Source organism: Spinacia oleracea, chromosome 1, assembly GCF_020520425.1.
Source record: "Spinacia oleracea cultivar Varoflay chromosome 1, BTI_SOV_V1, whole genome shotgun sequence".
Taxonomy (NCBI): Eukaryota; Viridiplantae; Streptophyta; class Magnoliopsida; order Caryophyllales; family Amaranthaceae; genus Spinacia; species Spinacia oleracea.
Window position 1 is genome coordinate 128,165,821 of NC_079487.1, and position 27,452 is coordinate 128,193,272.

At 40.3% G+C, this 27,452-nt stretch overlaps 2 protein-coding genes and 1 long non-coding RNA gene across 3 annotated transcripts; 1 reads left to right on the plus strand and 2 right to left on the minus strand.

The window, feature by feature from the left end:
- Positions 1–3,227: 3,227 nt before the first annotated feature.
- LOC110803037 (inositol 3-kinase) lies at positions 3,228–6,425 on the plus strand. The gene is made up of 2 exons (XM_022008499.2): positions 3,228–4,219; positions 5,861–6,425. The coding sequence occupies exons 1-2, from the start codon at positions 3,356–3,358 to the stop codon at positions 6,158–6,160; spliced, it is 1,164 nt and encodes a 387-aa protein (XP_021864191.2). The 5' UTR covers positions 3,228–3,355; the 3' UTR covers positions 6,161–6,425.
- Positions 6,426–20,177: 13,752 nt separating this feature from the next.
- Positions 20,178–22,633, minus strand: LOC130460012 (uncharacterized). The gene is made up of 2 exons (XM_056827664.1): positions 22,418–22,633; positions 20,178–22,317 (listed from the first exon to the last, which is right to left on the minus strand). Exons 1-2 carry the CDS (start codon positions 22,628–22,630, stop codon positions 21,730–21,732), a joined length of 801 nt encoding a protein of 266 aa, XP_056683642.1. The 5' UTR covers positions 22,631–22,633; the 3' UTR covers positions 20,178–21,729.
- Positions 22,634–24,395: 1,762 nt separating this feature from the next.
- Positions 24,396–27,260, minus strand: LOC130460016 (uncharacterized). Its single transcript, XR_008919822.1, has 5 exons — positions 26,715–27,260; positions 26,576–26,636; positions 26,374–26,499; positions 25,663–25,726; positions 24,396–24,673 (listed from the first exon to the last, which is right to left on the minus strand). It is a non-coding gene; the product is annotated as an uncharacterized lncRNA (long non-coding RNA).
- Between the last annotated feature and the right edge of the window lie 192 nt (positions 27,261–27,452).

Below are 27,452 nucleotides of genomic sequence, written 5' to 3' on the forward strand. Positions count from 1 at the left end.
ATTGTTGTATCCATTTAGAATCTATTCTATTTTTGGACATACATTTTATCCTAAAATACCCTTATATTTCTATCTAATTACTAAAATACCTAAAGATTCTACCCATATTCCCACCTAATTTTCCCCACCCATAATATTTAATTCTTTTCCCTTCCCCATATACTCACTCTCTCACCTCCTTTATCACCCATCATTATCACTCCTCTCTCTTACCTTATTTCTTTATTATATTCTCACTCCTTTATTTATTATAATCTCTTATACCCAATCATTACACTTATACCCATACAAACCAATACCAGATTCCAAATGGATACATCAAAAAGAAATGGAGGGAGTAATAAACAAAGAAAAGCAATCAAACTTGTACTCTAATATTGAATCTTCAATTTTCTTTCCCAACACAATTCAATAGAAAGCAACAAACATTGACAAAATTTCATTCCCCAAATTAAAACCCTAAGGCTTTATTTGGTTGGGAGGAATTGAAAGGAAAAATTAGGTTTCTTATATTTGGTTCAAAAAATTATATGGGAAGTGGAAGGAAATGAAGGGAATTGGAAGGAAAGCTCTTTGTATAAAAGTTTTACTTTCCTTTCCTCCCAAAATTGGAGGAATTTGGAAGGAAAGAAAAAAATTAAGTCTGTCAAACAAAATATGAAATCTTAAACTCACGTTTTTTTTCTTTCCTTCCCTTCCTTTACTAATGTTGTACCAAACATGAGATTCCTATCATTTTCATTCATTGTACCAAACATGGAAAAATATATTTTATTTCCTTACCTTTCTCTTCCTTTCTCTTCTTTTCCCTTCCTTTACTAATATTGAACCAAATAGGGCCTAAAAAATACTATCATCAATTTTAGCCCCTAAGTCCTCCGAAAAACAATAAATAAGAAATACTGAAATATACATTTTCCTTAAAAGCTGTATTTTAAAAAGAGATACACTTCCTTTTTCCTTAGAAAGCCGTATTTTAAAAAGAGATACACTTTTCTTTTTTTTTTGACATATTTTAGTCTCAACCTCAAATTATATTAATATTTCTCTCTTTCATGTGGGCTCTACACGACTACACTTACTCCATCATCTTTTTATTACGGAGTAAAATAAATAATTCATCCGTTACCCCCCACTTTCTATCTTATAATCAAAAAATTGTCAAAAAGTCTTTTTTAGGTCTTTTTAGGTGGTTAAGGGGGGAATTGGAGGGGAAAACTTAAAAAAAAAAAAAAACATTTTCTTAAGTCATGTGATATGCACGCGCGGATCAACGCCGGAGAAATGGGTTAATCACCGGAAAATAAGTATGGGTCCCAATTCACAATAAAAATTCGAATTTATGTCCTATCTCACCACTTGTTTTTAGAAGGTCCTTTTTCACGATTTTTTATTTATAAAAGATTTTTTTAACAAATTTTCCTTTAAAATACGAAGGGAGCACGTAGTACATGAACAGGGAAAAACATCCAAATTCGCAAAGTATACTATTCACAGACAATCAAAACAGCTCAAAAAGAATTGTTGTAGATGAAAGGAGAATAAGAGGAAAAAACAAACCTGTGGCAAAAGAAGATTATCCGACGTTGATAATAAGAGGCGCTTGCCCAATTTCGAGAGCAGTGTTGAGAAAAATCAAACACCAAAAACTAGTACTCCGTATTAATTATTAATTAATTAAAATACCGGAGATGGAGGAGAAGAAAAGGTTAGTTCATCCAAAATTCCAAACTTGTTAGATTGCACTGGACTCTCAAACAAATTGAATTGGACTTTAACTTTTTATCCAATTGTTTAATTAATCGCTCATTCCCTCGAAATTAAAAGTCCAACTAAATTCAGAATTTTTGAAAGGTTTATAAATCCCTACCTAGAGAGCAACATATAATATAGTAAAAAAGGAATGAAATATTAAGGTAGTAAAATATTAGGAAACAAATTATTAATAATAATAAGGATGAAAATCTAATCTTAATTAGTTTTGGAGAATATAATTAATTGCTTAATATAATCATGCAATGATTACTTAACCTATATAGTATAGTACGGAGTACTCCGTAGCTGCCTAGGTTAGAATAATAATAAATATATGAAAAAATAGTGGTATGTATGAATATAATAGCTACTCTATCCGTTCTTAAATATTAGTCTTGTTTTAACTTTTCAACTCGTTTCAACTCAATATTTAAACTTAAATATCTTCAAATACGTATGTTAGAAAAATATAAAAATTTAATATTGTTAAACTACACATTAAGATGAACAAAATAAGATCTTACATGGATATGTTTTGAAGTACGTATTGGAAAGAAATTAGAAGATTCTCTTCAATGGTGAATAGTGTCAAGATTCCAAAAGGGACTAATATTCGAGAGTAGAGGGAGTAGTGTAAAATAAAATAATTGCATCTAATAGGAATTACGTAGTAAAGTAATAAATATATTAGATTACACAAGTTATGCTCAGGTTTAAAGAAGTTACATAACTTTTTTTAAAGTAGTAAAATTACTATCAATGACGGTGATAATTATCGAATTTAGTTGCTAAATATACTACATATAAAATAATACAATCAATGACGGTTATAATTATCCTATTTAGTTGTTAAATATACTATGTATAAAATAGTACAATCAATGAAGGTTATAATTATCGTATTTAGTTGTTAAAATATTATAGTGTACTATTGCAATTTTTTTTATATACTCTTATTTACTTGATTGATTTTCTAATTTATTTGTATTCGAATTATGTAAGTACGGAATACAAATAAGCAGACTACTCTTGTTTTTTTTTTTTTAAATACGTACTCTGTATAATGTTTTATTTTTTTATAAAAATATACTCCGTAATCTTATATTGGTTATACTTGTTACGGAGTACCAAGTATAGAAAAGATATTCCCCATGTATAGAATGAAATATTTTTTTATTTTGAGGTAAAGAAAATTAATTTTTTTATTTTTTATGTTGAGGTAAATGCTAACAAAATAATTATAGAATCAAGTATTTTATTTTTATTTTATAATTTTTTATATCTATAAGTGAGGTCAATTGCCTTTTTTTTAAAATTTTATTGGAGCGTGTCTCTCATTTGCCAATTGGTACAATGATAAACATTTTTTTGGGTTGTAAATGAGCCGTAAAGACAATACAAAGAACAATTGAAAAAATGAGAGTCGACTTGATATTTATTACAAAGTACAATACTATCCGTGTACGCGCAGAACTGCTGAACGCATCTCAACAGACGACAATAACGAAACGCAGACGGCAGACGCCAGGAACACATATATAAGCCTGATTCCATTTTTCTAAATTAAGATCTTCCGATCATTCCAACCAAACTTGAATAAATGGGGCTCTCCCGCCGTGGTTTGGTGGTAGGAAACTACTGCCACGACGTCCTCCTCCGAGACGACGTCGTAATTGCAGAATCCTTGGGGGGTGCAGCCTCCTTCATCTCCAACATTTTCTCTCTCCTCTCAATCCCCTGCGATTACATCTCCATAGTTGGCTCTGATTTCAGCTACAATCACTCTGTTTTCAGCTCTCCGATTGTTTCTTCCACCTCAAAAACCACTGTTTTCCATGCCCATTTCCCCTCAGCTCACCCCACAAACGACGGGCTACCCGTTTCAGATCGGACTCTCAAACGGGTCATTGCATGTGACCCGATTCGACCCTCTGAGCTGCCCACTTCTAACTCGGGCAAAAGTTTTGATTTCGGGATGGCTGTGGGTGTGGGAGGGGAGATTCTGCCTGAGACTTTGGAGAAATTGGTTGAGATTTGTGATATTGTGTTTGTTGATGTTCAAGGGTTAATTAGAGAATTTGATGAAATTGATGGTACTGTTAGATTAATTAAGCTTAAGGAGACCAACTATTACCCTTTGCTATCAAAGATTGGGTTTCTAAAGGCTTCTGCTGAAGAAGCAGAGTTTCTGGATATTGAGGAAGTGAGGAAGCTTTGTTGTGTGGTGGTAACTTATGGTGAGATGGGTTGTAAGGTGTTCTGGAAAGACGGGGAGGTTGATATTTCGCCATTTTCAACGGTTCAGGTTGATCCTACTGGTGCTGGGGATAGTTTGTTAGGTGGGTTTGTTGCTGGTCTTTCTCTTGGATTAGCTGTTCCTGATGCTGCATTGTTGGGCAACTTTTTTGGGTCTTTGACTGTTTCCCAATTAGGGTTGCCTAAGTTTGATTCCAAGTTGTTGCAGGTTTGTAATCTAACCCTGCATGATGTGTTGGTGATGTTTTCATGTCTAAGTGATTTTGATTCTAAAGTTGATGTTCTCTCTCATTGGTGTTTCTGTTGAGCTAAAATGTTTGTCTTGTTTGTTGAAATAATGTTGTATGTTGAGTTTTCGGCTTTAGTTGCTTGGGACTTGGGTTATAGGCTTCTTCATGATGTCGTTTTTGTATTGTGCTTAGTATGATATTTTGTTGTTTGTTTGTCTTGAATGCCTTTAGTGAAGTTGGCTCCTTTCTTGATTAGCTATTTTTTGGTTGGAACATGTTCACAGAAATGGAGCTAAGAAAATTGTAAAATGGGTATGAACAGGTAGGAGGTCATTTCTTTGGGAGCTGGCCTTAGATACTCTTATCCTGATAGGTGAACAGTTGAACACTGAAGTGTTTATGATTAATTAAGTGTTTCGTTAATGGAGTAATGGTGTCTAGATTGATGCTATTACTGCCTATTAGCATGGAATTTTCTGTATGAGAAGTGAAGTTATGATTGATTGATGTCTCTCAGTTTCTGCTTATACCATGTCATTTTGAAACATTTGGGCTTCTGAGATCAGAGATGATGACAAAGAAGTATACTTCGTATTAGATTTCAGGGATGATGGCATATATACTGTACAAACGTTGCAGATATATGTGCCTGGTGAGTTATGTGAGACTGATCTGCATTTCATAATATCTTGATGCCCGCCCATAATATAATTTGCTCACAGCTCATATAGTCATAGTGCTGAAGGGGCTTTTCAATCAAGTTGGTTCTGATTAGAGTTAAGAGCTGGTGCTATTATTCGACATTGTTACTTTGTTAGTTTATGTTCCGTTTTTCATCTATGTTTATGGGACTAATCATTCCACTCAAAGTACTTGTGTTGGGTCCTTGACACTCTAAAGGGTGTGGACACTTTGACACTTCATTTTAGATCAATAACATGGCTTTTCCCCATAAAATAGCAGTCTAGCACTTTGGACACGTACCCATATCTGACATGTGTTCTAGAGTCCGTTTAACATAGGTTATGCGAAGAACTCTAAAGGACACGACTTTATAACAATTGTCTGCTGCGATTTCTCTGGTTTATAGCAATAATTTGCATTGGTGATCCCCCTCTTTTCTTCTGCTTTGAACTTATGTGATGGCTGACTACTATATTTCTGAAGTTTTGGCCTTAACACAAGAAATCCATGTTGTTCCTAGATTATTTGCAAGATTTGTCCTCTGGTAGTCAGTTATGTGTTGATGACCTGACAACATAATTACCTGGTCACCTTTTTTTATCGAAACTGTTGTGTTCCCGTGTCATAGTTTCAGTCATACTCATTAAACGTGTCGAAGAAGTATAACCCCTCGTCTGAACTAGGACTCTATGAGAACTGCTGTTTTGTGTTTTCATTATTACCACTGTAGCCTAATGCTCCTTACTACGGAGTACCTTAGAAGTTAGACAATTAGGGGCATCCTTTGTTTTCATTAGCACATTTCGGACCTTTGTTGATGCTCTGCTATTATCAATAATTTGTTTCTATCATCATTCATCTCATTTTTTTACTGCCAGAAAGAAACGGAAGGAGAAACAGTTACTGACAATGATTACCCTTATTTTCATTCTCAGAGAGTCAAAGATGAGGTGCAAAACAGATCATTACAGTGTGCTCATCACCGAGGTGGAGATACAAATGCGCTTTTGTTTTCAAAACCTCCCGGACACGAGCAATTCTACGCGTCTCTTAATGCCATCAGACACACATTTTCATTGCCCAAACAAGAATGTAGAAGGGATGTACCAGATATGCATAATCTTACAACTACAGCTGTAAATCACAGTATAAAGCATCAGTGTAGTGGGCAGAAGTTCTTGCATGATCCTGTATATGATGAAGCAGTTGAACCCCTCGAAGGTACACAATCATAGACACGAAAAACATACACGGATACACCCTTACTCTCTTCTTTGTAGTTTGTTTGTCATCTCTTTGTATTTTGTAATGCAATGCAGCAATCCTGTTTAGAATAAGTTGAGGTACTAGATCCTCCTACTCACTGAAATAGGTCACAACTCACATTAGTTAGGAATTTTGTAATTGAAGCGGAATCCCGTTTCTTTTGTTGTAATTTGTAAATGCCTAATCTCGATTGAGGTGTTAATTAAGATGCTCTTCCACTACTCAGTTTTCTGATTTCTCAGGTGTATACTGATATGCAAACTGACTAACAGGTAGATTTTTGCAATACACAGAAAACTATGAAATTGCTAGGTACTTTGTTGAACTTTTGTGAGTCAACCCTTTTCATTTATCAACATAACACCTGAATGAATCTCATATCTTATGTTGTACATTGGATGTGTCAGTTGTCATGTGTGTGGTTAACGCTTACAAATATGGTTGATACCTGGGATCAACTTATTAATCATCCCTCTAGAGTCTAGACTAGCGCAATTAGCCAATTTGATCATGGGAAATTTGCCATATTTTAGAGTGGAAAGCAGTTTCAGATATTATGAATTACAAGTAATATACTTTATTACATTAAACTGTCCGATTAAATCATTATTGTCTACCCTCAAATAAATTTATTACGAGTATAACATGTTACACCATATTGTCTCTATCTCAAAAACACAGAGAGCATGTTTGGTATGCTTCTTTTAAAGGGCTGAAAAGTGAAAACGGATTCACTTAAGCGATTCTGTTTGGCAGCGTTTGTTTTGCGGGTTTGGATAACAATTACCGTTTCTCAGGTGTAACAGATTGTTAGTGAATTCATTTATTACCGCTCCTAACCCAGCCGTAACAGATTGTTAGTTGCTCAATCTCAAAATTTCAGAACACTACTGTACGGGGTGTCCTACCGGCACCACCTGGTACCGGCAGAACTCCCCGTACGTAAACTTAACCTGCAGGTAACCTGGTCATCTTAGGTAAATATCCTCTACCGGCATTTCTGCGAGACAGCCTACCGGCATTATCATGGAGACAACCAGCCAAGGGTCACTATCAACAGGTCGCTATCTAACCACAAGGGACCTACCAAATCGTACCCTTGGATTGGTCTATATAAGGAGCACCTCATTTATTGCTATGAGGTACACAAACACTTAAACACACTTCTTTCTTACTCTCTAATCATTTCTTAATCATCTCTTAATCTCTCAGTAATCTTACTTAAGCATCGGAGGGGGGATCCTCGAACCACCCCCGAGGCTAGTTAATCCATTCTGTTGTGCAGATATCAACCGGCAATCTCGACAGGAATCCAGTATCCCACAGTCAGCTGTTCTCATTCCACACCCGGAACAATTGGCGCTAGAAGGAGGGGACCTTATCCCTTGAAACGGTAGAACAGTCAGCATGGATTTCTCACAGAAAGACGGTAAAAAATCAAAGAAAAGTCAAGAAAAAGCAACAACCCCACAACCGGCGACAACCTCCAAGTTCCAACCCTCACTTCTAAACCCCGTCCATCCGTCACAAGCACAATCAGTTATCAGCCCAATAACAAAAAACACCTCGATACCGGCACAAAGGGAATTTACAGTGGAGGACGATGAGGAGTTAGAAATAGAAAGCCCTGCCAGAGAGCAACCGAAAACTCCGCTGGAACAGACGCTGCAGGAACGCCTGTCTCCCCTGTCGGAAGTATTCACGGGAGAGCAATTGAAAACACTGTCAGCGGTGATGGCCGCTTTGTCAGAACTACCAGCCTCGCAGCAGCCAGGATCAGTCAGCAGTCTAAGAAAGACCAGGCCGACGGTTCCCCAGTTACCTGTTAGGGATCTCCTAACCGCCCTGAATCAAGAAAACACCTCAGAAAAAAGAAAGCGCACGGATCCGGCGGAAACAGAATGGCCGGAAACAGAGCAAGTCCCCATCGTGGAATACGAACGAAGAGCGCCGGTTCTACAGATAGCTAGACGGCAGACAATCCAGCCAAAGGATTCTCCCCTGTGCCGAGAAATCCTAGAAGAAAGGATGGAAAGGATAAAAATCCCGACAGGGAGATACGATGGGACGACAGATCCGGAGGATCACTGCACCACATTCGAACAGCACATGATGTTGTACACTGATTCTGATGCCATGTGGTGCAAAGTGTTCCCATCCACACTCCTAGGAGTTGCAGCGAGCTGGTATAAGGGCATAGAGGCACACTCCATATACAGCTTCCGACAGCTGCAGGCGTCGTTTTTGTCACGATTTGTGAGCAAACAGAAGAGAAAGAAATCATCGGGAGAGTTGATGTCGTTCGCTCAAAGAGATAGAGAGCCGTTAAGGGATTATCTCACCCGCTTTAACAACGAGTCAATCACTATCCCCAATTTGCAGCAGGAGGTTGCCGTTCTGGCTCTTATGAGGGGAATGCAAGAGTGCGAATTCAAGAAATATCTCAGCCGAAAGTCATACACCAATCTGGGTGACGTCCTGCACAAAGCCAACGAGTACATCAGGGGGGATGAAATGATGAAGATCTCCAATGTGGTAGTGGCAACCGGCGGAAATGTCGGGTACAATCCAGGCTATAACCCACAGACGGGAAAAGGAGGAAACAATTTTCATCAGAGCAATAATCAGCAAGAGGCAGGGCAGAGAAACCAGAATAACAGAAATGCCAATCCACAAGGGCAGAGAGGCCGGCAAGACAGAAGGGAGTCCAGAGGACTCTTTGATAACTACACTCCGCTGAATACACCGCGGACGGCAATTTATAACATAAACAACAAGATGGATGGCTGGAGAAGGCCGCCACCAATGCAGAGTAGGGAAAGGAATGTCAAGAAATTCTGTGACTTCCATAATGAGCACTGACAGGCTAAAGTCGTATCACCTAATCAAAAATAACCTAACGTTCACCAACTAAAAATGTAGCAAGGGAAGCAGGGATCGTATCCACAGGGAAACAATGTTCTTTCCACTATTAGTTAACTAATCTAGACTACTGGTAACAAAGAATTGGATTGGTTTGTATATTAAGCTAAGGCAAATAATCAAACTGGAATATAACAATATTAAGGTAATCTAGGGCAGCGGTTCACCATAAATGCAGACCGGGATTGGACAACGGACAATAACAATTAATTAACAATCATAACTAGGAAAACATGCATCTCTCGAATCTTATGAATTCCTTAGGATATAACAACTAGCGGGCTCTCGCTACGTACTAGAAATAATTCCTATCTAATAGCCACAGACCAAAAACATCAGATTTATACCTCTCGGCGCATAATCTAAGGTTAATCAAACTCAAATCAAAATAGTCCGGCCGAACAGAATTGACGAGCAATAATAATAAGCTATAGAAATTATAATCAATCAATCAAATAATCAAGTCCACATATAATCCCAATCATGCATTCATGGATCTCCTAAACCCTAGAAATTAAACTACTCACTCATGATAACTAATAACAAAGCGATTAACATAATGGAAAACATGATCAAAGCAATAGAATAAATTAAGGTAGGAAATAATACCGAATTGAAGAACAAATAAAATAATAAAGTTTGGATCTTTACTTGAAATTAAAAACTAAGTATTTGAATAATTGGAGAGAAAACTAGAAATAAACTAAGTATTGAAAACTAGAATAAAAGATGTCACTAAAAATATAAGGGGCTAGTATTTATAGTTTTCCCAAAATAGAGCCCAAAATCGGAAATAAAATCTCGCGAAATACGCTGGAGGTTGGCGTGGCCCGATCGGGCGACGCTTCGCCCGATCGGGCGATGTGCTCGATAGTCGGCCCGATCGGGCGAAATTCCGCCCGATCGGGCGGTTGCAAAATGCCCAGAACAGCGCCCAGAATGATCGCCCGATCCGGATCGGGCGAAGCCCGCCCGATCGGGCGCGTGTTGAAACTGCACGATCCTCTATCTTAAAAACACCATATCTCCTTCGCTATAAGTCGGAATTAGGCGAGTGACCACTCGTTGGAAAGCTCTTGAAGTCTAGAATCCAACCCAATTTGAATCGCTGCATTTGGAGTTGTATAACTCGAGTTATGATCAAAAGAGTGGACGACATTCAGTTTTCTACTTCTTTCACTATTCGCTTTGCATGAAAATTCTTCCAACTCAATGTTTGCGCTCTCGAAAGTATATAATCTCTTGTATTGATTCAAATGAGTAGGAAATGCACAAAAATATGCTAATTCCTACAATGATGAACCTGAAACTACAAACACACTACAAGGAGCACATTAGTACTAAAATCGCTCCGAAGAGCTCATTTGAGATCAAAAAGTACTAAGGGACGGGGGTAAAAACTCTATATAAAACGCATATATCAAACTCCCCCAAGCTAGATCTTTGCTTGCCCCTAAGCAAAGAAATCATCGATGAATACATAAATCAACTTCACCCCAAACACATCTTAAAACAATGGATACGATTCAAGGCAAAATCCAACAAGCATGCATCAATGTCAACCAATCAAATTCATTCAGCCGCCAATCCACCTCAACAATCGTCACGCAAAGCGAACCACAAGTGTACAATGGAATTCAAGACTAGTGCTCACACACTCGTCACTCATTCATGTGGCGGATAAAAATTGTACCCGTTCGCTCCCCTCCCAACATATATGTATACAATGCCCTCCCAAACTCACAACACTCGTGTGTCTAGAAAAACATGCACTCAACCTAGTAGTCGACTCGGAATGTGTCATGTCATAACTTGCATTGATAAACAACTACTTTCACATTAATATGACTCTATGCACAAAGGTCGGAAGGTCTTCAAAGCTTGTAATGATAGGCTTAGGTAGAGGTGCGGTAAATTTGGGTATAATGTGAGCTTTAAAGCCTTGGCTTTGGGGAGCATAAATCCTAAAAACAACCGTGATCAATCAACATAATGACCATAATCTCCCACTCAACACATGACAAAACAACAAATAGCCAACACCATACTTTCTTGCATTTTTTTTTTCACAATTGTAACCAATCACTCATAAGGATATGAATTTGCAGAACTTGATTGAAACAACACTTTGAACTTTTTATGAGAGTAATAGATTTTTCTCTTTCTTTTCCTTTTCAATCTCTCTTTTTTTCTTTCTTTTTAGAAACCTTCACATTTGTTTTGTTCTTTCATCTCTTTTCATTTTCAACTCATTTTCAACAACAAACATGATAAGACGAACTCCTTTTTCAATACCTACTTTGTGCTCAAAATGTAGCACATTACAACTCCCTCACCTCACTACTATTAGCTCCCCCAAGCTAGGCTTGGGACTAGTAACCAATGGGGTTTTTCATGGGCTTGTAATATGGCTAGTCACCGAATAAAAGGGCACAAGCAACAACATGGGTAGAAAAGGAGGGGACAAATGTATCTAATTTCATCTGAAGGCTACCTAAATAGAAAAATGCCTTCGTCCTCCACAATGTGCATGTATATGAGTCATAAAACACTACTAATAGTTGCAAATCAATACTCAAAATCAATGACACACCAGGAAGCTATCACACATCCTAACCAAATCAACTAGTCAAGCACCAAGTCCACAAATAGTTAGTCGGAGTTGACTCATGTTAAGGCATCAAAGCAATCGAATATCAAATCATGGCTAACACATCTACATTGCCCATCATCAAATACCAAGAATCAAAACAATTTTCGTTCAAGGGGCACAGGGAAGCATGATATTGTATTCATCGGAACGTATTTTTGTATTTTTTTTTTTTTCAAAGCAATAAACTACTCTAGAAAACATTAAACACACCAAAATAAACACACAAAAATAAGTAAATGCAAAAATAAAAGGAAAAACATACCTAATATGTACAAGTGAGTGAAACACCCCCCAAGCTAAATCAGACAATGTCCTCATTGGCTCAAGGGGTATCACGAGGAAAGTGAGCAAACCGTGGCTTATTTGTCGCTGATTCGCAAATCGCCCGATCGGGCAGCAGATCGCCCGATCGGGCAGCATTTCGCCCGATCGGGCAGCAGATCGCCCGATCGGGCGAATTTCGAACCTTTCCGTTGAATCTGTGCGCGCCCGATCGGGCGCACCTCGCCCGATCCGGATCGGGCGAAATGCAATGCCTTTTTTTTATTGACTTTTCTCAGCCCAGAATCCTTCCTTGACCTTCCTACGACGTCATCATCAACCGCCCGATCGGGCGGAATTTCGCCCGATCGGGCATTTCACTCGCCTTTTGTGTGGATCGGGCAACCGTCGCCCGTTCGGGCGATTTTCCAACATTTTCCTTGAATCGACACGCGCCCGATCGGGCGCTCCTCGCCCGATCCGGATCGGGCAAAACGCAGACTACTCCGTTTGAGCTTGAATTCAACTTTTTCGAACTTGGAGCCTTAGACCTGCACAGCATTGAACGTCCAAACCGTAAAATACCCTCTTCTCACCTCTCTAACACCAAAAACTACAATGAAACACACACTTGCTCAAAAATTATACTAAAACACACAAACAAAAGCGAAAAATACACTACGAAAAGCAATAAATGGATAGTGAAATACTCATCTCCTATTAGATTGATGCAATGTCCCCATTACACAATCTTAGTTTATGTACAGACAACGAAAGGAAGGGGATGAGAGCCACGACAACTCATCGAATGGGGGCACCAAAGATGGTGCCATCTGGTGTCGAATCAATTGCCTTGGATGAGCTATGTGGCGCGGGAAGTGACAGACCACGACCCCGATCATGAATACGGTGCCCACCGTTCACCGAGCTTTCGGCCTTTCGGGTCTCAGCATCATCAAATCGTGCCTCCCGCAAAGAGATTGGTTAGTAAATAACCAACGAACGAGCGCAGAAGCTTGTCATGCGCACTCGCACAACTTTCGTGCAACAAGACATGCACGATAATCAACAACAACATTTGCATAAAGTCCGAATGAACTCTATGCCAGTAAGGAATAGGATGCCTAAAGGAAGAAGAACAAAAAGAAAAAATAACAATAAAAGAAGAATAAGAAAAGGAAGGAAAAGAGAAAGTAGGCATACTCTCCTTATGGAAGTTGTTTTTACGGACTATTGATTCTTCAACCTCAATGATCAATGAAATAGCTCTCTCTGTGTTTTGGAATTCATGGTGGATAGGCTCTTCACCATATAGAGCTCTCTGCAAAGCATCCACCTCTTCTTTGTAAGTATTGTAAGTACCTGCGAAAGATTCACAAAGAGGAACATACTCTATTGGGTCATTGGGCTTTTGATTTTCATGGGGAGGAGGAAGATCCTCAAGTAAAGGTTTTATGGGGAAAGAGAAGGGGAGTGAGACGGTGTAAACGGGGCTAAGAATAACCCTTCTTGGACTTGGAATATGAGGGGTAGGGGTTGACACAACAACAAGGGTTTTATCAACTTCAACTTCCTCATGGACTTGCTCTATGACATATGGCTTTTCAGTTTCAACAAATCCTTCATCCATTGATCCAACAGTCAAATCATCATCCTCCCACTCATCCTCAGTCTCTGTTATAAGCTCCTCCCACTCTTGGTTGCCTATGGGTTCACTCAGTTGATCCCCATCCCCAACACAACTCGAATCATTATTTTCAATAATTTCTTGAACTTTTCTAAATCTCTCAAGAGTAGCCTTACTAGCTTTAATAATCTCATTAGTAGCCTCTTGAGATCTAGTACACTGAATCTCAATCTCAGAGTTTAATCTTCTTATTTCCTCTAAGAAGCTATCTCTGCTTTCTGATTCGGGTTGAACAGGATTGAGCAAGGGTTCACAATAATACACGGGAGAAGCAACAGTGGAATCATGAGGCAAAACATTGATATCCATGCAAGGGTTAGATAAGTCGTTAGAATATACATGATTATCATAAACATTAGAATGCACCTCATTATAACAAGCATTCAAGGGAGAGGGGGTAGAAACATGTAGATTATGCTCATAATTTGGATTAGCACATGTAACATGAATCGCCATTTCACGCTCATACAAATCCCTTGCAAACCACATATAGTAATCCCACATATCATCCAAAGACAAGGCTCGAAAATCACCATTAAATCTACTTTCTATCACATTCCTTGTATACTCATTTAAACCACCATAAGCAAAACCACAAGAATCCCAAAGATTAAAATTGTGGTAACCAATAAAATCATTTAGCCTATCGAAATACACCCAAAAAGGCTCATTTAAGAATTGAGGGAAAGAATAATAATCCATTTTTTTCAGGGGAAAAAAAATTTTAAAAAATTAAAAATAAAAAATAATAAAATAAAGAAAATAAAGAAAATAAAATATATACATGGTCTCAAAGAACAGAAAGTTCTATGAGACTCAAGAAAATAATCTAGATCATAAAATTAGTAGCAGAAAATTAAACCGTTTCCCCGGCAACGGCGCCAAAATTTGACAGGCTAAAGTCGTATCACCTAATCAAAAATAACCTAACGTTCACCAACTAAAAATGTAGCAAGGGAAGCAGGGATCGTATCCACAGGGAAACAATGTTCTTTCCACTATTAGTTAACTAATCTAGACTACTGGTAACAAAGAATTGGATTGGTTTGTATATTAAGCTAAGGCAAATAATCAAACTGGAATATAACAATATTAAGGTAATCTAGGGCAGCGGTTCACCATAAATGCAGACCGGGATTGGACAACGGACAATAACAATTAATTAACAATCATAACTAGGAAAACATGCATCTCTCGAATCTTATGAATTCCTTAGGATATAACAACTAGCGGGCTCTCGCTACGTACTAGAAATAATTCCTATCTAATAGCCACAGACCAAAAACATCAGATTTATACCTCTCGGCGCATAATCTAAGGTTAATCAAACTCAAATCAAAATAGTCCGGCCGAACAGAATTGACGAGCAATAATAATAAGCTATAGAAATTATAATCAATCAATCAAATAATCAAGTCCACATATAATCCCAATCATGCATTCATGGATCTCCTAAACCCTAGAAATTAAACTACTCACTCATGATAACTAATAACAAAGCGATTAACATAATGGAAAACATGATCAAAGCAATAGAATAAATTAAGGTAGGAAATAATACCGAATTGAAGAACAAATAAAATAATAAAGTTTGGATCTTTACTTGAAATTAAAAACTAAGTATTTGAATAATTGGAGAGAAAACTAGAAATAAACTAAGTATTGAAAACTAGAATAAAAGATGTCACTAAAAATATAAGGGGCTAGTATTTATAGTTTTCCCAAAATAGAGCCCAAAATCGGAAATAAAATCTCGCGAAATACGCTGGAGGTTGGCGTGGCCCGATCGGGCGACGCTTCGCCCGATCGGGCGATGTGCTCGATAGTCGGCCCGATCGGGCGAAATTCCGCCCGATCGGGCGGTTGCAAAATGCCCAGAACAGCGCCCAGAATGATCGCCCGATCCGGATCGGGCGAAGCCCGCCCGATCGGGCGCGTGTTGAAACTGCACGATCCTCTATCTTAAAAACACCATATCTCCTTCGCTATAAGTCGGAATTAGGCGAGTGACCACTCGTTGGAAAGCTCTTGAAGTCTAGAATCCAACCCAATTTGAATCGCTGCATTTGGAGTTGTATAACTCGAGTTATGATCAAAAGAGTGGACGACATTCAGTTTTCTACTTCTTTCACTATTCGCTTTGCATGAAAATTCTTCCAACTCAATGTTTGCGCTCTCGAAAGTATATAATCTCTTGTATTGATTCAAATGAGTAGGAAATGCACAAAAATATGCTAATTCCTACAATGATGAACCTGAAACTACAAACACACTACAAGGAGCACATTAGTACTAAAATCGCTCCGAAGAGCTCATTTGAGATCAAAAAGTACTAAGGGACGGGGGTAAAAACTCTATATAAAACGCATATATCAAGCACGGCCACCTAACAGAGGACTGCAGAGACCTCAAAGACAACATTGAGGATATGGTCAGAAAGGGGTATTTCTCACAGTATAGGGCAAGGCAGGGAAATGGTAACAACAACTCGGTGGGAGGAAACCCTACCAATTCATACCGGCCACAACAGCAAAATCAACAACAATACCCTAGAATCGAGCAACCATATCAGCCGCCTAGAATCGAGCAAAAACAGCCGGAAACCAGTGCCAGAGCAGAACAGAGGGATGGCGGGAAAAAACCACCCGTGTATGTAATTTCTGGCGGCCCAGTCCACGGAGGGACAATAAGCGGCGCCAGTAGAAGCTTGGAGGAACACAGGCACATGGTAAACTTTCATAACACAAGAGTGTGGCCTAACCCACCCAGCATACCAGTGATGACATTCTCGGAATCGGATTGCAGAGGCATCATTTTCCCGCATGATGACCCACTAGTTCTTACAATTGATATAGCAAATGCCGATGTGAACAGAGTACTGGTAGACGGCGGCAGCTCAGCAAACATCATCTTCTGGGAAGCTTTCAAACAATTGCACATACCAGAGGACGAACTTCAAAGGGTAAACTACCCAGTAATCGGTTTCTCAGGATCTACAGTGTACCCAGAGGGTAGTATAAGGCTGCCGGTGAAAATCGGAGAAGGATCCGAAATGCGAGATCTCATGGTGGATTTCCTAATCATTAAAGTGCCAGCGGCCTACAATGTGATCATCGGTCGCCCATTCATACATGACGTGCAGGCGGTAGTCTCCACCTATCACTTGACAATGATATATATGTCGAACCTGGAAAGGCCGGCAAAGATAAGGGGAAGTCAGTTGGCGGCAAGGTCCTGTTACTTGACCGCTTTGAGAACACCGGGAAGAATGGTCCCAGAAGTGAACTTGACTACTGAACCGGCAAGGCAAGAGATACACTTGACTACTAAGCCGGCAAGGCAAGAACAACTGTCAAAAAGAAAGAACCGCACAAAAAGGGGTCGAACCGACCTAAACATGGAACACTTTGATGAAAGGCCGGTATCAGCACCAAGACCAATGCCAGATGGTCTGACAGAAAATATCGAGCTGGAGGCTGGAAACATGGATAGAGCAGTCGTGATCGGTACGGAAATGGGGAGTGACATGAAGGTCAACCTCATAAGCTTGCTGAGAGAGCACGCTGACATCTTCGCATTCTCGGCGGATGAGATGCCTGGTATCGATCCAGAGATAATGGTTCACCGATTAAACGCCGACAGAAATGTTAGGCCTGTACGGCAGAAAAAACGTAATTTCTCCACGGAAAAAATGACAGCAATACAAGAAGAGGTGGATAAACTTCTGGCGGCAGGTTTCATTGAGCCATGTGACTACCCCGAATGGTTGGCAAACGTGGTAATGGTAAAAAAGTCAAGTGGGTCATGGAGAATGTGCGTAGATTTCACCAACCTTAACAGAGCATGTCCGAAAGATTTCTACCCCCTGCCACGGATTGATAGGCTGGTAGACTCCACTAGCGGTCACGCAATGCTCAGTTTCCTAGATGCTTTCTCAGGGTATCATCAGGTCAGCCTGCATAAATCAGATAGGAAGAAGGCGGCCTTTATCACAGATGCAGGAGTTTTCTGTTATAAGGCGATGCCGTTCGGGTTGAAAAATGCAGGGGCAACATATCAAAGGCTGGTTGACAAGGTGTTTGCCGACCAAAAAGGCAGAAACGTGGAGGTCTATGTAGATGACTCTATCGTAAAAAGCCGGAAGGAGGAGGATCATGTTAGCGACCTCCGAGAAACTTTTGAAACTTTGAGAAAATACAGGATGAAATTAAACCCAAAAAAATGCGTCTTCGGAGTAAGGTCAGGAAAATTCCTGGGTTTCTTGGTCATCGAGCGTGGCATAGACGCCAACCCTGAAAAAGTAGAAGCAATCATCAGTCTGCCGCAACCCAAGAGCATAAAAGACATACAGCGGCTGACAGGAAAAATGGCCGCCTTAAACAGATTTGTGAGCAAGTCGGCAGATAAGCAAATGCCCTTCTTCACAACCCTGAGGCAAAACAAGAAGTTCAAATGGGGGCCGGCAGAGCAAGAGGCCTTTGAAGCTCTAAAAAGTCACTTAAAAAACCTGCCAACAATAGCAAGGGCAAAAGAGGGCGGCAAATTACAACTGTACATATCGGCGTCGCCAAAGACAGTTGCAGCAGTACTGGTAGCCGAAACAGAAAACAAAGGGCAGCAGCCGGTATATTTTGTGAGCCATGTGCTAAACGGCCCAGAAACAAGGTACACGTTGGTGGAAAAAATGGCATATGCAGTCCTCATCGCGGCTAGAAAGTTAAGACCATACTTTGATGCGCATACAATCGAAGTGCTAACAAACTTTCCTCTCGAAAAAGCCATCAGCAAGCTAGATACATCAGGCCGGTTGCTAAAATGGGCAATAGAGTTGTCCGAGTTTGACTTGGAATTCCGGCCAAGAACTGCAATCAAAGCCCAGGCATTGGCGGACTTCATAGTTGAAGCGTCATACCAAGAGGATGAAGTACAAGCTGAAGTATGGGATGTGTCAGTGGATGGTTCAGCTGCACAGACAGGCAGTGGGGCTGGAATAATCATGAAATCGCCAGCAGGAGACATTTTTGAGTATGCTATAAAGTTTACGTTTAACGCGTCAAATAACGAAGCAGAATACGAGGCAGCAATTGCCGGCATCCAAATGTGCCTCGCAGCAGATGCCAAAAGAGTAATACTGACAACAGACTCCCAGCTGGTAGCAAGTCAATTCAGCGGAGAATATGAGGCCAAAGAACCTTCGATGGTCAAATACCTGGAGAAGTTGAGGTCGGTGTCGGCTCAGCTAGAGAAATTCAGCATTAATCTGGTACCCCGAGCAGAGAACACACTGGCAGACGCCCTATCAAAGTTAGCAAGTTCAAATGTCGCTGACTTGAAAAGAACAGTCATGATGGAAGTCATGAATAAGCGAAGTACGGAGTCGGAGATAATACGGGTCATGGCCATCACAACCACCTCAGAATGGTACGATAATATCCAAACATACATACAGACTGGAGCCCTACCAGCAGATTTTGCAGAGGCCAAAAAGACAAGAAGGGACTCGGCTTGGTACATCATCCTGTGGGGACGGTTGTACAAAAAGTCATTTAGCCTGCCATTCTTAAGGTGCCTGACAGCATTCGAGTCAGCAAGGCTGATCGAAGAGATGCACGAAGGAACATGTGGAAACCATGCCGGTGGAAAACCCCTTGCCATCATCTGTCAAAGGCAAGGCTATTACTGGCCAACAATGTTAGAAGATTGTCGAGCTTATGTAAAAAAGTGCGAGAAATGTCAAAAGTTTTCAGCTGTAATAAACTTGCCGGCCAATGATTTGATGCCCATTCTGAACCCAATCCCATTCGCACAATGGGGAATGGATATTGTTGGACCATTCCCAATGGCGGCTGGAGGGCGCAAGTTCTTGATAGTAGCAGTGGACTACTTCACCAAGTGGATAGAAGCAGAGCCGATAGCAAAAATAACGGCAAACCAGGTGAAAAAATTCATATGGAAAAATATAATAACGAGATTCGGGCTGCCGCAGGCAATAGTTTTTGATCATGGATCACAGTTTGATTGTGCACCCATACAATGCTTCCTGGGATTGTACAGAGTAAAGTTAGCTCACTCATCAGTATGTCACCCACAGAGCAATGGGCAAGCAGAGGTGGCGAATAAGCAAATCCTGGCTGCTCTGAAAAAGAAACTAGAGGACTGTAAAGGCAAATGGGCAGATCTTATGCCAGAAATTCTGTGGTGCAACAGAACTGCTATCAAGGAGGCTACCGGCGAGAGTCCGTTCAAATTGAGCTTCGGATCTGAGGCTGTCATACCGGCAGAAATGGCTCTGCCAACCATGCGAATCCAGCACTACGATGAGGAGAGAAACGATCAGCTGCTGCGACACCAGTTGGATTTCATGCCAGAAATCCGCATGAAAGCAGAAGTAAGTTCGGCAGCATATAAAAGCAGAATGAGCAAAGCATACAACAAGAAAGTGAAGCATCGGCCTCTAGGAGTGGGAGACCTGGTACTGCGGAGAACGGCGGCAACAGGAAAAGGAAATGCTCAAGGAAAGCTGACAGCCAATTGGGAAGGACCATACCAGATATGGGAGGAAATAGTCCCTGGATCATACCGGTTAATGCAAATGGATGGTACCGCGCTCAAAAACTCCTGGAACGCCAGTACTCTGAGAAAGTACTATGTTTGAAAAACTATAATGATCATGTATGAGCAGACTGATTGCAATAGCAGTCCGCATTTTGCTGTTATGTATAATTAGGGCGGTCCTCAAATACGGCCAGTCCATAAATGAAGGAAGAAAAAAGCAAAAAACAAACGCGGCACAAATCAACACACAAAGGTAATGTATGGATGTGATCAGTAACAGTAAAGAAAATAAATGCCGTCTGGGCACTTTACTGTGAAGCGTAGCAGTCCATAATAAAGTTGTTGTGATTAGTAGCTTTGGAGAAAATAAATGCCGTTAAGGGGCACTCCATTGTGAAGCGTAGCATTCAACGAAGTGTATGGATGTGATCAGTAACAGTAAAGAAAATAAATGCCGTCTGGGCACTTTACTGTGAAGCGTAGCAGTCCATAATAAAGTTGTTGTGATTAGTAGCTTTGGAGAAAATAAATGCCGTTAAGGGGCACTCCATTGTGAAGCGTAGCATTCAACGAAGTGTATGGATGTGATCAGTAACAGTAAAGAAAATAAATGCCGTCTGGGCACTTTACTGTGAAGCGTAGCAGTCCATAATAAAGTTTTTTGTGATTAGTAGCTTTGGAGAAAATAAATGCCGTTAAGGGGCACTCCATTGTGAAGCGTAGCATTCAACGAAGTGTATGGATGTGATCAGTAACAGTAAAGAAAATAAATGCCGTCTGGGCACTTTACTGTAAAGCGTAGCAGTCCATAATAAAGTTGTTGTGATTAGTAGCTTTGGAGAAAATAAATGCCGTTAAGGGGCACTCCATTGTGAAGCGTAGCATTCAACGAAGTGTATGGTGTGACTAGTAGCCGTACAGAAAATAAATGCCGTTTGGGCACTTGTACTGCGAAGCGTAGCAACCCATAATAATTTGTTGTAATTAAAAGTGTTAGAAAAAATAAACGATGTCAAGATGCACTCCATTTCGAAACATAACAATTATTTCGGAGTGTATCATTTCAACAAGATAGAAATATAGAAAGGCCGTCAACAAATAAGAGTTCATGCTAATAAAATGGAAGTATCATACACAAAACGAAGTAAACATACAATCAAAAAACTACTTGTTATAAATGCATGATTACAGCAGAAAAAACACTAAAAACCGACAGCCATCACCAAAAAATCTTGCGAAGTGATTAGCTGATCACAAGGCACAAAAGATGTCGATTAAAACCGACACCCCTACAATAAAACGATGTTCTAAGATATGTTACATCAACAATAAGTGCCCTAACAGCATCTGGCAAAAAGTCAAAAGCCAACCGCCTAAGCTAAAAAACCCTAACATGTACGAGGCCGGCTGGGAAAAGTAGAGGATCCGCAAGAAGAGGAGGGTGATGACTGCCAAGACCGTCAAACGACATGCTCATCACCAGACCAGTAGGCATCTTCTGGAACTTGCAAGGGGGGCAAGGTTTTTTGATTGGCATTGCAAATCACAGCCTCGGGTAGCTCCTGAGGCTCAAAGCCGGTAGCAACCTTGTACAGCTCCTTCTCCTCATACCCAGCCTCAAATTCTTGCCACCCATCCTCATCCAGCTTCTTCACATGGCAAACGACCCGATGAGCAGCGCACCAACCACCGTTATGGCGCAGAGTAAGAATATCATTAAACCAGTCAGACTGGAGAAGCTTATCAACAGCCCTCTTGGCGGCAGTCTTCTTCACCACAGGCAAACTCTGGTTAAGATCAGTCAGCTCCTCAGTCAGACCGTCTGCCCTCTCAGTTTCAGCCTTCAGCTTCGGCTCAACCTCTTCCAGCCTTCGGTTCGCCGCCTCCAAATTCGAAGAAGCACTCTCCAACTTCTTCTCGTTAATCTTCAAAGCAGATTCAGCCGCCTCAGCCCGCTTCTTCAGCTCGGCAATATCAATGTTATTCTGCGTCAGCTGCATCTGGTTCCAACGATAGACATAGTACAAATCCATGCTGGATTGAACAGCCTAAGAAACAAAACAAAAAAAAAAAAAAAAAAAACATGTAGCAAGTGAGTAATCAAAAAATGGCCGGATAGAAAGTTGTAGCAAACTAAGCAAGAAATACCTTGTACAAATCGTTGAAATGCTGAGCAGCAGGGGCGTCAATCTGACCCTGTGGCCTGTCAGCAGGAGTAATCAGATCCCGAAAAGCACGATAGCCCAAATCCCCACCGTCCTTAGCAGAATCCGTCGCCACCGACTCCCCACACAGCAGATCAATGTTTGGGTAGAACTGATCGGTGGGTTCGCCGCCAAAAGACCCGAACCATGATTTCATTGCTTCCGGTATCTTAAAGGGGGTATCCTCAATCCAACCGCCGGTACGAAGCGGCAGATGATAATTCAGTCGAGAATCACCAGACTTGTTCTCGCTGCGACTGACGGGAGGCATACTAGAGTTACCACCGGTAACAGCAGCAGAAGTAGCTTGCCGGTGGAAGTCCTCAATAAAACCGCCGACAATACCCTCGTCCAAAATATCAATAGAAGCTGGTGGAGACGGCTGCGCCTGAAGGGCGGTATCAGTAGTTTTCTTGGCGGCAGACTCCAAGACCGGCTCATTTGCCTCGTGATCGGCGTAAGCATCATCCTCACCAGTGGCCCTTGCCCTCTTAGTCGGATTAGACCGACTGGAATTAAGAGACGACCTTTTTCGGCGGGTTCCACCTCGGCCTGTTGGATTGGATTGCATTGTGGATGAAGGCGGAGCTTGAGAAACAACGACAGAGGAGGATTTGGATTTGCAGGCAGCACTCACACGATTCTTTGCAACAGTGGCAGTAGAGCGACGAGATGAAGCTCGGGTCGAATACGTTGATATGGTGTCGTACTTTCCCTTAGGCGGCGGAGGCTGCGTGCACACAGGTCGCCAATTCTCGTCAAAACCGAGAATTTCTCTATCCAATGTTTTAGTACCTGCAAAGACAAGGACTCAATTAAAACCGGCAAGAAACTTATGCAATACACAAAGCTGTAAATAGCAATAATAAGTACATCCCATTCGGCTGAAAATATGTTTACCAAAGCAGTGGGTGTTGCAAAGGCCGACAGCGGACAAGGGCTGATTACCCAAAATATAATAGGCATTAGGGAGCCAATTTCGATTAACAGCCTGTTTTTTGCTGAGGCCGACATCTAAAATGTCACACGCCAAATAATCAAAAGCCTTTCTCTCCCGCCGGCCCAAACCACGCTGGTCATACTGCTCCATTCGAGGCCGGGGTTTAGAAAATGTCCGTCGGAGCAAAAAGCCGTCAGGAACTTGAACGAAGTAAAAGCGATCCTGCCAATCTTTACAGCTCGACAAAGGAGGATGCACAGTCTTTCTCTTCGTTGCGCTATACGCCGACATCCACCCCGTCTCTCCATCCTTCTTCAACCGTAACAGCCGCTTGAACAAATTCAACGTCAGCGGCCATTGTTTAAACAAACACAACCAGACATATGAGATAACAGTTCTGATGGTAGTAGGGGTAACTTGGGCCAAGCAGACGTTCCAGGCCCGGAATATTTTCTCAACAAAGGGGTGCAGAGGAAAGCGAAGCCCAAAATCGAAATGCTTCGCATACACAGCAATATGGCCGGGAGGACAGTCGAATATAGTTGCACCTTCATCCGGCACTACCAGCTTATACTCAGCCGGCAATCCAAGAAAAGTCCCTCCATGAACCACATGATTCTTCTTTATGATCAGATCGCGCCAAGACGTCAAAATCGCGGTTGTGCGAGGAAGACTTTTTAAAGGAGGGAGTTCTTCTTTCCTATGAACATCCGTGGAGTCGTCGGTAAAATAAGGCTGTTCTTTAGCCTCATCCGCAAGAACTTCAGCGACTATCACGTCGGCCGGATCGTCATCATCTGAACCAATACCGTCGTCTCCAATGTCTGCGTCATCCCTACCAGAAACGCCAGCATCTTCACCATCATCACCCCCATGAGCATCAACACCCTTGCCGGCGGAATCCTCAAAGATGGAATGTAACACCCCGACAATTCCCTCTTTTCTAAAATAACCTTTTAATATAAAACGTAGAGAATTATCAAGGCATTATCGCCCGTGTGAAAACGTATCGGCTTATTCAGAATTTTGCAGCGGAAAACATAAAACTAACTTTTAGGTTCATAAATAATCTATTACATATTAGGTCCAAACCCATTTAACTGAATTAAGGAAATACGAATGGTACGACAAATTTCAAATCCAAGTTAACAAATTAAATCACTTAATTAAACGAATAGAACTACAAGCTCTCTAATCCCGATCCCAATGATGCATCATCTTCAAACCTGTAGATGGTCAACGCTTATTGATCCTTAAAGACTGCTCACCAAAGATGGGTCATCACAGGATCAATAAGGCATAGCCATGATCAACACACACAAACAAGCACGTAATCAGCAAAGCTGAGTACTACATACTAAAACAACAACAATCCTAGCATGATACTATCAAACCAACAACCCTAACATGATACTAATAAATATAAGTAAGGACAGACAAAACATAATAAATTGACGATTATACTTGACTAGACTAAGCTAGGCTTAATAACCATAATATTATTTTAGTTGAAATAGACAATGGACCGAGTTGACCATCCAGAAGTCTTCACTAAGGAAGACGAGGTACGGGCGCGACTCCGTAACCTCAGTGACCTGCGATATCGAGGAACGTTTAAATAAAAATAGGACACGGTGATCAATCCGGTCCCAGAAAAGGCCATGGGCTACCACCATGAACCCCAACTCCTGTTTGTCCGTCACTTCAGACGTGCACAGTCTAAAGCTATTGCTATTCAGTTTCACTTTACATGATTTACAAATTGAGATTCCGTTATGACTCAACCATTACATAAGACAGACAATTCACATTTGTTCACAACTGTTTTTATCTTGGAATTAAGTGAGTGATCATAAAAGCATCAATCAAGACTCATTCCAACTTAACCAACCTTTCCTTTAACCATGAGCAACCCTGTATATGGGCATAGAGTTTCAACTTACTAAACAAGGTCCTCCGCCCTTATAAAGTAGTGAAAAGATAGAAAGGGAACAACAACCAATTGATCCAACCCAATCATATAGAATAATCTAGTGTTCCCAACCAACATGTTTGTATCAAACATCCATACTAACATGTTACAGTTCCTATAGTGCAAAATAAGTTCAATAAGTTTGTCCAACAGTATTAAACATGCACATTCCATATAACCAAGTTTGTCTATAATATCAACATCACCAAGTTCAACAATAATATCAACATGATTTCAACAATTAGCACACATTCCAAGCACGCAGGTATGTACGTACCTTGTGTAAACAAACTGCAAGACCACTTTAATAATTCAAAAGTCGCCTACGGAGAATTCTCCACCTAACAACAACCAATATAGACTCATATCAATTCATATTGAATTTTCAACAACATTAGGGAGCTTCAAACCCTTCCTAAACATAATTAGAACATTTTTCAATATCGAAACTTGAATATTTGGTTTCCTAGCATCATAATTATTGAATTAGTGATTGAAATTCGTTGAAAACTCTTTGCAAACATCGTACTTTAAATTTTCAGCAATATGAACTCATTTAAAAACTTCACCAAGGCCAATTTACGTTCTTAGAACATCGAAACAATAAATTTAATAAACCACAATCGTCCTACCATGATTTACAACCATTAAAACCTTAAAATTCATACTTTAATAATTAAAACCATTATTTCAATCAAATCGCATAATCCGAATATTAATAATTTAATTATATAAAACATAAAATCTGAAATTTATAGTTAAACCATAAAACTATAATTTAATCCAATAAAACATTAATTAAATTTGTAAACATAATTGAAAATCTAACTTAAATATTATTAACAAACTGAAAATAAATTAGTTTATAATATATAATCTGAATTCTAAATATAAATTATCAAAACTAATAATTTAAATTATGAAAACCTTAATTAAATTATTAAAACATAAATATTACATTAATTAAATAAAAGGGTAAAGAATTAACCAAAAAAAGAGAGGAGAGGGAAGCTGCTGGCCGGCAGGCAGGGCGGCGCGGCAACAGTGGGCGGCGACGCTGGTCGGAGGAGTACGGCGGAGGGTGTCAGCGTCCGCGCGATGGTTGTTGGTGGTGCTGTGCAAGAAAACAATTAAGGAGGGCAACGAAAGGGGAGAACGAAGCAAGAGGTGAGAGGAAGGAGGTGCTTTACCGGCGGCGAACAATCGTTATGGGCGCGGCTGGTGGCGCGGTGGTGGTTGCTGCGAACGAAACTGCGAGTGAGGAGAAGGGATGAAACAACAGAGAAAGAAATAAGGGAGAAGGAGAAGATGAGGAGGTCGAAACCTTACCAGTGGCGTGATGGTGGTCCGACGGCGAGGGAGGCTGCAGCAACGAAAGTGAAGGCGGGAGAGAGGAACGGCGGCGTGAGGGATAGCAGCAAGGAGGAGCGGCGGTGGCTGAAGCAGAGAGTCTTGTGCGTTTTCACGTGAATGGTGAAGCAAGGGTTTGAGAGTTTTCTTTTGTTTCTCTTTTTATTTTTGTTTCACGTGAAGTTGAATAGGAGAAAGGGTTATGGGTTTATTTGGGGTTATTTATTTTGGGCTTTGTTATTTGGGCTAGGATTATAATTGAGTTTATGTTTGAATTCGAAACCGATTATGATTGTTTTCTAAGTAAAAACGTATTTTCGTAATTCAAATTCTTTTCAACATAAAATTCTAAAATTATTTTTGATTTCATAAATCGTTAAAATGTTTAGAATGTAATCAAATAAAATAAATATACGTTAATTATATATTTATTTCTAAAATTTATAAATTCTATTTAAATATAATTAACTATACGTTAAAATATATTAATAAAATGTATAAAATTATGGGGGATTACAATCTACCCCTCTTAAAAGAAGTTTCGTCCCGAAACTTGACAAGAAATTTCCCACACTTTTCCCAAAAGCTTTTAACTTATTCTTACTAGAGAAGTATTTGTGCCACCTAAGTGCACTATTTTGCCAACTCAAGGCTGTTTGTGTTACTCATGAACACCTTTTCTTATGCGGAGAATCTATTTGCTTTGCATCAACTTGT